This window comes from Euprymna scolopes, chromosome 17, assembly GCF_053919585.1.
Source record: "Euprymna scolopes isolate OS-2025 chromosome 17, ASM5391958v1, whole genome shotgun sequence".
NCBI lineage: Eukaryota > Metazoa > Mollusca > Cephalopoda > Sepiida > Sepiolidae > Euprymna > Euprymna scolopes.
The window spans coordinates 2,474,760-2,489,421 of NC_136498.1; the positions used below are offsets into that span (position 1 = coordinate 2,474,760).

General features: G+C 35.4%; 1 protein-coding gene across 1 annotated transcript; it reads left to right on the top strand.

Annotated features, from left to right (window-relative positions):
• The first annotated feature begins 2,165 nt into the window (after nt 1–2,165).
• Nucleotides 2,166–14,170, top strand: LOC145297069 (S-crystallin SL20-1-like). Its single transcript, XM_080143297.1, has 6 exons — nt 2,166–3,735; nt 5,255–5,350; nt 7,582–7,697; nt 9,739–9,792; nt 9,913–10,020; nt 13,900–14,170. The coding sequence occupies exons 1-6, from the start codon at nt 3,603–3,605 to the stop codon at nt 14,062–14,064; spliced, it is 672 nt and encodes a 223-aa protein (XP_079999423.1). The 5' UTR covers nt 2,166–3,602; the 3' UTR covers nt 14,065–14,170.
• Nucleotides 14,171–14,662: the final 492 nt, after the last annotated feature.

Below are 14,662 nucleotides of genomic sequence, written 5' to 3' on the forward strand. Positions count from 1 at the left end.
AGAGAGCAGAGACGTTATGAGTTTGTGTCGTGAAGTACTGTTAACATTAAGAGAAGTTCGAATTAGTGCAAAGGAGTTCTGACATTTTTTTTTTTTTAATAAACGAATGATTAATAATCTTTTTTTAATTTCACATTTATTTTATGAGTAAACTGGCAAGCCGCCCGGCGACGCCCGGGCGTAAAATATGCCTAAATATCATATTTTAATTAATACAGAAACTGAGATATATGCGTGCGAATATTATGCTTTTTTCCAACCAGTTCACTTCTTGTAAGTAAAAAAAGTATTTGAGCTGAGATCGAAACCAAAATCTAGTGAGTCAAGTACGATAATCATTCGGCCAGCGTGACACGCTCTTTAAAAAGTGTTTTAAACCGACTTATATTTAACAAAAGTAATCTATAATGTGAACTATTCACCCACACGTAATCGTGAAACAGTTAACAGAGAAAAATGCGACGATTCCTACATACCAATTTTTCAATTTTGACCCCTCAGAAGCCTTTTTTCCAGATGAAAACATATTAAAATGTTTTCAACGTGTCTGAATACCAAATTTCAAGTCTGTAGATTAAAAAATCGTTGAGTATATAGGTTGAGAAGTTTCCTTACAAACACACATTCTCACTTATATAGATATATAAATAGATAAATAACACTTATCTTCAATAGGTTTTTATAAGCGATGACTAACAAAAAATGTCAGAACACCTTCTTACCAATTCGTACCAACTCCTCTTATTTAAAATTTTTTTTTTGAAACTCACCTTCACCCCTAACAAGACATATTGTCACTTGGATGTAAGGGGTTTCTATTTGGAACCATGCCTAGGAAAGATTTGCAAAATGTTAGTTTACGTTACATTTAAACTTCTGCATATCAGTACAGTCAAGGAAGCAGGTAGCAGGAAGGGAATTCCAAAGTCTAGCTGTTCGAGGGAAGAAACTATTTGAGTTGAAATCTTTCTGGCATTTAGGGGTCTCAACAGTGAACAGGTGTGATTATTTTGCTGAGCGGGTTTGTCAGGGATATGTACGTCGAGTGGGGGCACACATGTAATGAGTTCATCAGAGCACATTCCATTAAAATATTTGTAAAACAGGCACAGAGATGCAACATTGCAGTGATGAGACAGGGATTGGAGTTTAGTTGACAAAGTGGAATATATTAGATTGGATACTCTCCTTTGGACCCTACCCAAGAGGGAGGGACTAGCGGTAAATGCACCATCCCAGAGATGGCAACAATACTGCATGTATGGACGAATGGTAACTTTGTAGCGGTACATAATACCCTTTGTAGCGGTACATAATACCCTTTGTAGCGGTACATAATAATGGTAACTTTGTTGCGGTACATAATACCCTTTGTAGCGGTACATAATAATGGTAACTTTGTTGCAGTACATAATACCCTTTGTAGCGGTACATAATAATGGTAACTTTGTAGCGGTACATAATACCCTTTGTAGCGGTACATAATAATGGTAACTTTGTTGCGGTACATAATACCCTTTGTAGCGGTACTTAATAATGGTAACTTTGTTGCGGTACATAATACCCTTTGTAGCGGTACTTAATAATGGTAACTTTGTAGCGGTACATAATACCCTTTGTAGCGGTACATAATAATGGTAACTTTGTAGCGGTACATAATACCCTTTGTAGCGGTACTTAATAATGGTAACTTTGTAGCGGTACATAATACCCTTTGTAGCGGTACTTAATAATGGTAACTTTGTAGCGGTACATAATACCCTTTGTAGCGGTACATAATAATGGTAACTTTGTTGCGGTACATAATACCCTTTGTAGCGGTACATAATAATTGTAACTTTGTAGCGGTACATAATACCCTTTGTAGCGGTACATAATAATGGTAACTTTGTAGCGGTACATAATACCCTTTGTAGCGGTACTTAATAATGGTAACTTTGTAGCGGTACATAATACCCTTTGTAGCGGTACATAATAATGGTAACTTTGTAGCGGTACATAATACCCTTTGTAGCGGTACTTAATAATGGTAACTTTGTAGCGGTACATAATACCCTTTGTAGCGGTACATAATAATGGTAACTTTGTTGCGGTACATAATACCCTTTGTAGCGGTACATAATAATGGTAACTTTGTAGCGGTACATAATACTCTTAACATTAACAGTAATTCACGACACCAACTCTGAACATTCATACTCTTTATTGACTGCAACTCAACTGACTATTCTCTCCAATTCTTTCCTTTCATCGACATTATTCCCTCACATGCAAATCACACACGCATACAAAGAACCCATCTACAAAATTAAGTTTTTCTTCTTTTTCCTCCTGTACCTCGTCATCTCACAGGCCAACCAGAGACACAGTCGCTTGTGTGAATAATACCTTCTATTACAAATTTTTATTGTATCACTGTACACCTTTTATTTTTAATGGTGTCGTTAACATTTAAACGAGCCCAACACGTTGTAGACTTTGTCGCAAGGAACGTATAGAAAGGAAAAAACTTGACTCACATTCTTTTTTAACAAAAGCTTTAATATTTGGTATTTCCAACGACGCATTTTTTTCTAAATATTTAAACAGTTCATTTCTCCTTTTCCAGCCGTGTGTGACTTTTTGTCTTGGCTCTGATGCGATCCACGTGTCGTGAACATGTCTTGAATTCTCCTTCTCCAAACACTTGTGTCTTGAATACGTCCTTTCCTGCTCTCTCGTGTCATCTGTATCTCAAACACGTCTCGAATACGTGCTTCTCTTGTTACGCGTGTCCTTTTTAACTCTGCGGTGACGTCGCATTGCTCAGCTGGCTTGGTCATTTGTATAAACTACTGTGTTGCTGCTGGTAATCAAGCGTCATCAGCTCTGAAATTATAGCAAAAAAATATATATGTGGGCTTCCATGTTTCTACTTCATTTCTTATTTGTTTTGGTGCAATTCAAAAATGTTGTGTCTTTGAAGGTTAGATTATTCTTCAAATTTGATTGACATGTAAGTTGCTTTGTTTACAAGAGAATCAAAATCAATAACATGTTTGCCTTTTTAAACATTTACTTTCTTATGTTGACTTGTTTACTTCAGAAATGTATATATATATTTTTTTTATATATATATATATTTATTTCTTACACACATGTAAGGAAGTTTTTACAATATATACAAAAAGAGCATAAAGTTCCATCACAAAAGTCCTGAAAAACAAACGCGCGATCCCGAGTTTCAACAATTATGTATGTATTTAACTCAAAAGAATATGAACCCCATTGGTCGTCTAGATAATTGTGAATATCCAGTCCAGGAAGGGTTAAAGATAAATTGCATTGAAATAAAAGCCAGGCTATAATTATTTGGAAGAATTTGTACTCTTCGAGTTCGGAAGGTCAGAACGGAATTAAGTTTCATCAAGTGGGGAATATTGAATAGACGTCCTTGAACAGATAAAAGCGTACCTGTTCATTAGCGCTAACAATTTAATTAACCTGAGAGTATAAATACGCAGTCAAATTTGTTTCTCATTCGTCAGAGAAGACTTACAGTCACTCGAACCATAACAGCTCGTTCTCTCGTCGGTAGTTTGCAAGTCTAAAACCACTCCACCATGCCTAACTATACCCTCCATTACTTCAATGGCCGCGGCCGTGCTGAGTGCATGCGTATGATGTTCCATATGGCCGGCATCAAATACATGGACAAGAGATACGAATTCTCCGACTGGGATCGTTGCAGGAATGGTAAGGAATTGTTTTCTATCTTAATTTCGATTTCTCATCTTTTTTCCAAGTTCTTTGAGATTGTTCCTAGTGCTCCTACAATTATTGGTATTATGTTGACTTTTTTTCATGTTACTGATTTTATGTTTTTTGTTTTGTTTTGTTTTTTTGTTTTTTGTATACAATATATAAACTACCTTCTCCAGAGCTAGTTTTTTTTTTCGCATTTTGTTGGTATTAATCTTAGCGTGTGGGGAGTCATCCTTTGAGAAAATGTTCGTTTATTTATTTAAGTCTGTTACTGTCCTAAAACCTTGCCGTATTTTAACGATGTGTCAGAATTACAAACTGTTCTATTCAAAATTGATTTATCGACGAATTGTATTGATTAGTTAAGATTACGAAAGGCATACAATAATTACTTATATCTAAAGTTTTCGCTATGTTGTATACTGGGGAGTACATATTATGTACGTGTGTCTTATATATATATATATATATATATATATATATATATATATATATATATATATATACATATATATATATATATATACATATACACGTGTCTAAATTCGTGTATCGTTTAGTCATATAAAATGTTCTTCTAATGAATGTATGTATATACGTGTCATAGTCATTTATATGACGTGTGTATATACGTGTGTTCGTCTATGGCCGTCTCGCGTTGTGACTGTCTTATCTATTTTTCTATTGTCCGTTGAATTGATGCGTGTATAACAATTAAAACAGTGTTAATATATTAACAGATACAGTTTAACAACGGACTTGTAACATTTACAACAGAAATGGACAAATAAAAGTCTCTTGGGTTTTATATTGGAGAAACATATCTGGTTCATATTTGGTCTTTATTTGACGGAAAAGCTGCAAATGAAGATTCGTATAACTCGAAGTCCCGGTGGTATTTACAACAGCTTTATGTCGGATGTTTGCCCCATTGCAAAGCTGCATATCCAGATATGCAGCTTTCATTCGACGCTTTCACCTACTTGGAGCCATCACCATCCGTGGGTCGTCTTTCTTCCCTCCTTGACCACCGATTTGGTCTGCTCTCTCCGCCTCCCAACTAAAATAATGATACGTGTCTTTCAAGCTCAACCTAAAGTCCACGTCATCTTAAGTGACCTCTATGTAAGAAAACGTCAGACTGTAGAAGTCAACCTATTTTTAAATTATTGTTTGTGTCCTGACATTTTTGAAAACATTTTAATATAATTTTATCTGTAAATATTTATTTCACTATAATTACATTCTTTCTGACATTCTATTTTTATAAATATTAATAACGACCATAATTATCATTGACCAACACATCCTTCGGCATTGCTCGGTTAATATCTAACAGTTACTTCTTGGTGAAATACGTTGCTATTTACACTTAACTAGATAAATCCGACTAACTTTATTTTATATATTATATATACTATGTAATATAACTGTCAATATGATGGTGAAGATTGCAAACAGACATGTTAGTCGAATATAGTTATATTCATTTTTGTTTTCTCTTTTCCAGATTTCCCTTGCAACTACCTGCCATGTCTGCAGATGGATAATGGCTATATGATGCCCGAGACAATGGCCATTTGCAGGTACATGGCACGTGAATTCAGTAAGTACCTTATATAACTATACATTTTGTATTTGCTCGAAAAGCATCACAGTAGCAGTGATTTGCATTCTGCACATGTGTTCTTCCATCACTTCGCTCTACAAGAGAGTAACAATTCAACAAACCTGATGCTGCCACAACAACTTGGTTGGCATGCAAGATAAGAGGCTTTGGACCGTTTCAATGTTACCATTGCAACTGGGTCGAGTGCAGACGATATTTTGGCTACACATAAATGTTCTTATATCTTAATTCAATCCTTTAACAATTATCACAATCCTTCTCAAACAACACTTCTCATGGCAAATAACATCTTACTTGAGAGTTCATCTTTCAAACTCCTCGACCTAATATTCACAGGCAACAGGAATTGAAACAAATACATTGAGGACATTGCTAAGACTGCTGCAAAGAACTTGGGCTCCCTCTACCGTGCTAGAAAATTACATACACTAGAAAGCATCCTATATCTTTATAACGCTGCAATTCACCCATGCATGAAATATTGTTGCCACATCTGAGCTGGTATGTTTGCCACTAATCTCTCACTCTTAGACAGGGTCCAAAAAGTTGTCTCAAATCTAACAGGTCCCACACTGTCGGTTAAGCCCCAACTTCTATCTCGTCACCGCAATGTTGCATGTCTATATGTTTTACAACTATTTTAATCAAATGTGCTCTGATGAACTCATCACACTTGTGCCCCCTCGCCTAACCTGTTAAGCAGCCAAATTTTATCCTTTTACTGTTGAAGTCCTTAAATGTCGAAAAGCCTTCTACTCGCAACAGTTTCTTCCTTCGAACAGCTAGACTTTGGAATTCCCTCCCTGTCATCTGCTTCCCTGACTGTACTTACATGTAGAAGTTTAAATGTAATGTGAATAGACATCTTGCTGCTTAAATCCCCACAGTCCCCTTGTTAGACCTGATCTCTTATGTTCCAAGTTGCAACATGCCATTGTTTAGGTTTAAAATTGTTTTAAATAATCAGATCAGAATAAACTGAAACGACTTTCTTGTAACATTGTGATAGCATATATTTTCCCAGCTTCTGATTGGCTGATACAAACATTTCATATCTTTTTCTTCATTCCTGCCTCATTGTTGCGTACCGGGGTTATATAATTTGTATGGTGTGTATATAATTATAACATGGCCGTTGATCGTCTGTTTTTGTGTGTGCAAATGTCTGTATACAGTCATGTGTGTGTGTGTGTGTGTCATATACATACAGTCTGTAAGGAGATCTTAAGACACTACCTTTTCTCCTTTTTCGGGTGGTGCTCCTCACAACGGTTGCACTTCAATCTGGAAATCAAATCGTGCAAGTTCCTAAAACATGACTTGTTTATTATTATTTACAGATAGCCTTTATTCAGGATTTTCTTCATTTTTGCGAGGACATCAGCATTTCTGCATCAATTCAGATCTCTTTCTTATTTTCTGTATCCTCATCCTGACTGCAAAATGCTCTCGTTCTGAATCTCGGAGCTTGCCTCTTGCTCTCTAACTCTGACTCTCGTTCTGACTAAAACCTCACGTGTGTCCCTTCCTTATATATTGGGTTTGTGGGGTGTGGCGTGAACTCTGCACTCGCTTGTCGGGTTGAAACCATGTCATTGAGTTCTTATTTACAACGCCTCCCCACGGGGCAGAGTTAGACACCAGGGTCATTTTTTAACGTGGAGAAAAGGAACAAAAATTAAAAATTGTCTCAGTGAAGGACTTCTCCACTGACAGAGAACAAGAATTTGAAGTGCAGCATCTGCAAAACAGATACTACACCTTAACCTTTGACACTCATGCACCAACTTGACGCCAGCAATTTGTTCAGGCTAGGCCCGCGTGATCCGCATACTGGTCATATAATATCTGTTTTTGCAAGATATAAAAAGCAAGTAATGTTGTAATATTCGCTTTCACCAAAAAAGAGTTGAATAAAAAAGAGGTTATCAGACCTAACGGCGTGCATTTCTTTAAAACAAATTAATGGAGTTGAGTTCATCATTTTAAAACCAGAAACAACTGTCTATTCGCACGTACAACTTATATTCACTGCCTCATATTTACAGATTTAAATATATTTTCACGATTTCACGATTCCAAAAAAAATATTCTTCTTTCTCACGCAGCAAATATTTTCAAATAAATTTCTAAAATTTTTTAAAATGTGGTTTTCATGTTTATCACATTATTATTTGACGAAAATATTCACATTTTGATATTTATAGATTTCTATCCCAATAATCCGATGGACATGATGAGGTGCGACTACATCAGCGATTGCTTCTATGAAATCATGCACGATTACATGAGGTACTATCATTGGAAGAACGGAAACTTCAGGGTAAGTCGCCGTATTTTTTAATAAACATCTGAAATCGAATTTTTCAATGCGAAATAAAAAGAAAACTATTGAGAAAAAAGGTAAGGAAATGATTTGTTAGGATACACATTTTATGCATAAAATTACATCCTTGGGCGCACGTTCGCTGTCTACGGATTTTGACTGTTCTTTTAACGATTACAAATAAATAGCAATCTATCGAGCGAGAAGACTTCTCACACCTGAGAGTATCCTTTACCTCTACAAGGCCACCATTCGCTTATGCATGAAATAGTGTTGCCATATATAAGATGGTGCATCTACCACTAGCCTCTTTCTTTTGGGTAGGATCCCCCAAAAAGTTTCCAATCTAACATATCCCACTTTGTCAAGTAACCTCTAACCCCTGTCCCATCACTGCAATGTTGCATTTCTGAGTTTTACAAATACTTTAATGAAATGTGCTCTGATGAATTCGTGGCACTTGTGCACCCTCGACGTACATATTCCCGACAACCCTGCTTAGCAACAAAATCTCACCCCTTCACTGTTGAGGTCATTAAATGCCAGAATGCTTTCTATTCTAATAGTTTCTTCGAACAGCTAAACTTTGGAATTCCTTTCCTGCTACCTTCTTTCCTGGCTGTACTAGTATGCAGAAGTTTAAATGTAACCCTAACCCTAACCCTAACCCCTGAGAGTATCCTTTACCTCTACAAGGCCACCATTCGCTTATGCATGAAATAGTGTTGCCATATATAAGATGGTGCATCTACCACTAGCCTCTCCCTTTGGACAGGGTCCAAAGAAGAGTCTTCAATCTAATAGGTCCCACTTTGTCAACTAAGCTCCAACCCCTGTTCCATCACCACAATGTTGCATATCTGTGCGTGTTTTACAAGTATTTTGATGGAATGTTCTCTGATGAACTCGTTGCAATTGTGCCCCCCTCGACGCACATATCCTTTGTAAACCCGCTAAAATATTACTTTTGTACAAAATGTAATAATTATTTTGTGTTTTTTCAAGAAGTATTCTACTTAAAATAGAAATCCTCCACGTTTTCCCCAGTATTAGTTTATTCAAAATAAAAAATATCCCTTACATCTAAAACGCAGTTACGTCAACCAGCGACAACGAAGCAGATGGAGAATAATACAAAGAAAAACTCTAATCCGTGTAGAACGCTTGTTTAGTGTTTTTGTTTTTTTTTCTTTTTTGAGAATGTATTCCCGAATAACCGATCAGTTCACTATCGTTGAAGAAAGCTGACAAATATTGAGTTTTGATTAGTGTTTGTTATTCGTTTCGTTCAGTACGTAAATAATGTGAGTATTAAATGATACAAGTGGAAAAATATAGTATCTTTTTATATAAGAAAATGTGTTTATGAGCTGAAGCATTGTTATAAAAAAATACATTCCAGCAATCCAGTTTAGGTCTGAGCAGCTAATCAAATTACCTGTAGTTTAAAAATGACAGTGTAAGGGAGCGTCCAGTATTTATGCATGGTATGGCATAATGGCATAATGGGTCAATGTTAAAAGTATGTAATGAAAAGATAAATATTGATGGTGCGACTGGTATTATGAAGCTAATGTAAGAAACATTTTCAGTCTCTTCTTCGGAAATCTCATAGGAATTTACGATATTGAATAAAATCGCCTGATAATATCTGCAAAACATGCTACCAGTATTGTGACCATATTGAATTTATATACAACGTCTGTGCTTGTGTTGCTATAATGTTTTTCTAGATGGGAACATTGTCTCTATTCCTTTAATTATAAAAGTACAATGATGAATTACTTAGGAGTTCTACCTAGTCATTGCTGACAGATCGAGAGCATGTTGCTCTAATGGATTAAATAAAGGGTTCCATTCGAAATTCCATGCAGATTTTCGGGTTCGACAAAAAGATTCCTGAGTTCGACAGGAAGATTCGTGAGTTCAACAAAAAGATTTCTATGTTCAACAGAAAATACAAAACTTCTTGAATTAACCGTGCTCCTCTCGTCAATCATAATTAAAAGCGATTATAAACTTTCTTTCTTTTCCACAGTACAACATGAACGACTGGGGATTCGGTGGTGAGAGCACGTGCAGCAATTACGATGTAAGTCTCATGTTTTCCTTTTAATTCTTTTGATTCGATTTCACGTAATTCTGCAAATGGTTGACCTGATGCAATTTTCATCGAACATAATGTTGAATATGTGTCCATGTGTGATTTCAGAACTACATGTACTGGAGATACATGAATACCTTCAATAGGATCATGCCCTTCATGGAGAGGACTCTGTGCATGCGCAATGGTGGAAACCAATGGTTCATGGGAGAACAGGTTAGTATCAGCTTATATCTATTTCATAGATAATCATCTAAACTCAGGCACGTAAACATATATATATATATATATATATATATATGTATATATATCTATGTGTGCGCACGCACACACACGCACACACACACACACACACACACATATATATATATATATATATATATATATATATATATATATATATATATATATATATATATATATATATATATATAGCAGAACTGGTAAATAGTGAAAACTTGAAGAAGGTGCTCAATACTATTGCAGAGCAAATATATATATATATATTTATTTTATTACCGTTTTATCTATTTATTTACACATGTTTGCACTACCGAATTGTATCAACGCTCCAGTAACTTCGTCAGATTTGGACAGAAATGATTATTACCACTTCTGTCCAAGTCTGACGATTCGGTAGCGGAAACATGTGTTACTAAACAGATAAAACGGTTATAAAATTATATATATATATATATATATATATATATATATATATATATGTATATCAAATATGGAACTATGAAAACGTCATCTTGTGGGCTTTGAATTTAATTGTATTTTAAAAAGTGCGCCTATAATAGATAAAAGTTTATTTTTTATTCTTATGATTTTACGAACTTTAAAAGATTTCCATTTTTATCAACACTTACCTTCACCATAATTTTCTTTTTCCAAGAAAGAAAACATCATCAACTCTTATTTTATTTATTTTTTTTTTTTTTCGATAAAAACACATCTGTTTCTGATGAGTTGTTTGGTGAACTTCTGCTATTCAACAAAAAACGTGTAAGACTTACTTCATCAGCATATGAATAAAATACTATGAGTCTGGAATTAATGCATCTTCTGTTTTTGGAATGATAACTAACGATATATATATCATCATCATCATCATCATGCAGTCCGTCAGTCTTGACGATGACTAGTTGGGGCCTCAGTGCTTTATCCCACAGGACTTTCCACCTTGGCTCCAAACTTGCTTGTGCAACAGATACTGCACTTAAGTGCAGTATCTGTTGCACATCAGATAGACCCCCTCTGAACCTCCAATGCTCATGTCCAGTGGAGCGAAACTGCGACGACTGGCAGCAGAGGAGGCCGCAGCTTCTGGCCAAAAGTAATCTCAGTGAGGTAAACAGTCGTCCTATCGTGTCCGCTACTATGCCTTTTCTTTCTGAGTAAGGTTCCATAGCCTTTTAAGGAAAACTGCAAGGCAGCAGTAGGATTTGAAGTCAGAGTTTCCATCTCTTAGCCTTTTGCTGTGATAAAGCCCACAAGGCAGTGGTGCTTTATTTTGGGGTTAGTTCCCCTAGTCTTCGCTCAACCAAGGGCACCCACAAGACAGTGGAGTAGGGGTTGGTATACACACATCGGTGGGCCATAATGCACTACCTCTGGGGTCCCCTACTACTACTCTGAGATCTCCTACAAGTTTAGTCTGGGGCTGCAAGGCACCCAGTTACCGTGTGTGGCCAATGTGGAGGCACTATAGGAGTCTTGATGATGGAGAGGCTATGTAATGGCAAGGAAGACTTATGTATAGCTGCTCCCTTTTCACCATGAGGTTAGCCAGCGATGTTAGCTGGAAGTGAGAAGGCATGCAAGCATGAATTTAGCACTAACTTATCCCTACCCCAACGCACTACATGCATCACATCCCTCTGCCGGATTAAGAATCCAAATGCACACACACACACACACACACACACACACACACACACACACACACATATATATATACATATATAAGAATAAAAATAAAAATTAAAGATTTTAAAAATATATTTTACATGAATTTATTGTTCGGCAGGATACTCAAATAAGATATTTTGAAATTTCCAAGTGGGTTACCGGCATTGCTATTTTGGAAATTGTTAAGTGAAAAGCTATTGCTATACCTGTTGCTAATGCTGTTACCTGGTAGAGTAGATTGTGAAGCCAAAAGGGTTGAGTCGAAGATAATTGATTGACTGGGAATTAGATGGTGTGAATGATTTGAGATGCTTTTTTGGGGATCTTTAGTAGATATCTCAATTATGGTATAAGAATACACAACATTCTTATGTATGCAGTTGCTACCAAGAGGGCATTCACTCTTTTTTTTTTTGGCAGTTACAATTATTTTTAGGGGCTAAAGGGAAAGAAATTTGCTTTAATTTTCTTATTATTATCTTATTTTGTTATTTCCGTTGTTCTTTTGAAACTTTGTTTTTCCATTAAAACCATTTTTACCGAATCTTTATTCATTGACTGCTTGTAAACGAATTTTTCTACAAACCCGGATTACATGTGAATTATCACAAAGATTTTGAATTACTACACACATTTTGGATTAAAATTTGAGTCTGTGTCAACAGCACAATTCCGGATTCTTCTTATGGGAACATTGTCTCCTATTATTATTTTCTATTGATAATACTTGACCATATTTTTCAATCTGGTTTTTTAATCTTTGACTTTTAATTTATCCTTTTATTTTTTTTCAATTTTTCCCCATTTTATAAACTATTTGTACAAAAAAGTTTTGTTTCTTTTTGCATTTATGACTATTTATTTATTTATTTTATGTAATACTGTTTCAATTAATGCCAGTACCAGCCAATTCATAGCTACACTATAATATTCATTTGCTAATATCTTTCCTTGGATGAGAAAAAAAGCATTTCTTTGAAATTCTGCAGATAAAGGAAACTTCAATATATCTTATTTGAGTATTTTGTCGAACAATAAATAAGTTTGTGTTCCATATACGAGTATGAAGGGCTTGTCTAAAAAACTTCAACAAATATGTAATCAATATGACATCAGGACATTATATATATATACAGTCATCCACATACAGTACTGTTTCGCTGTTTCACAGCTCATCAGTGCAGCTAGACAGGCAACTACCTCAAACCAGGATTGAAACCCGACCATTTGTACGACAGTCAAGGCTCCTAACCTTTACGCTATTGGCGGCTGCTGCATGAGTCATGAGTTTAACGATGTTTTGACATCGTCCGAACTACCTCTGCTCGATTTGTTTACACAAAGAGCATCGCTCATACGCTAATGGTAATTCGTAATATATATATATATATATATATATATATATATATATATATATATATATACAAGGTGCCTTAAATAAGTTCCCAGACTTATTCAAGTCAATTTATAATTCTAAAAAATGCTTAATTTTCGATTTGCATAGTTCTCATTGTCTACATTTATGTCTAGCAGCTGTGTGTCAAAATTTCTAATAATCGGTTAATTGGTTTTCTAGTTATCCTGTGTGTACAAATATATACAACTATATGCGCACACACACAGAGTTTATACAATGTTTATTTGACACACCAGTTCTTGTTAGATCAGAAAAGCCAAGCAACGTTAAGACTGGTCAGTACCAGATGGGTGACCATTTAGGAATACCAGGCGCTGTATGTAGGAAGACGTCGACACCTCCCTGCAAGAATTGTAAAATGTCGTCTTCTTTACTCATGGGAATATTCAAGCAGTAGTGAATGTGTTATTCCCAAGAAACTTCCTTCAGAGGAGGCTGATTCAACTCACCTAAGGTGAGTGGCACTTTGATACTGTACAGATAATTTTTTTCACTCCAAACAATTCATATTGGCATTTGAAACATAAGCGGCTACTATTTGGGATTGTATCTAACAGGAGACTGTAGGGAGTTGAGCAGTAAGATGTTTGTTCGCATTACATTTAAACTTTTGCATGTTAGCAGTCTAAGGGATGAAACTGTTAGGCTTTCCGATATCTTGAGACCTCAACAGTGAAGGGGTGGGATTTTGCTTTTTGTCAGATTAGTCAAGAGTATGCATATTTAACATAGTTAACCATATTTCCCTTTCTCTCTCCTTCCAGATGATGTGGTGCGACATGATGTTCTACTGTTGCATGGAGATGATGTACAATTCCTACCCCAACATGTTCAGCAACTACCCCAGAATGATGGGTCTCTACAACCGATTCTACAACTACCCAAAGATGGCCGGTTACTTTAAGAACCGTTGTAACTCCTGCTGGTAAAGCAATCCCAAATGACAAATTATTTTGATAATTTGATTTAATGATTTTTTTTTTAACATAAATTTATATCATTTTAGTTTGATAATTTTTTTTAAAATAAAAACAAAATTTCTTTATAAAAATGGTTGTTTTTAGTTCTTTCTAAAATTCTCTCTCTCTCTCTCTCTCTCTCTCTCTCTTTTCTCTCAAGATATTGCTTGTGATCGTGCACATTTTAAGTGTACATGATTATTTTAGTGCAAGAAATGTCGAATAACTAAAAGACGTATATCTCATTTTACACTTGGATATTTACCTCCACCAAGGAGTTTATGTTTTCGGTAGAGTTTGTTGGATTAGCACTTTCTGTTCGTATACAGAAGTGTTGCAATGATTAATCAGAATCGGGAATTAGAAAAAATGGAAAAATATGAACTTTTTCGAGTATCAGAATTGGTATCAGAATAAAAAAAAAAACATTGAACCTAATTTCCAATTCCAAAAACGATTATTTTTACTTATGAAAATAAATCAATTGCATAAATAAAAAAAATAAAAATGGCACACATGAAAATCTTACAATGAGTTGATCAACATCTTGGATACAGAAAGAGAAAAT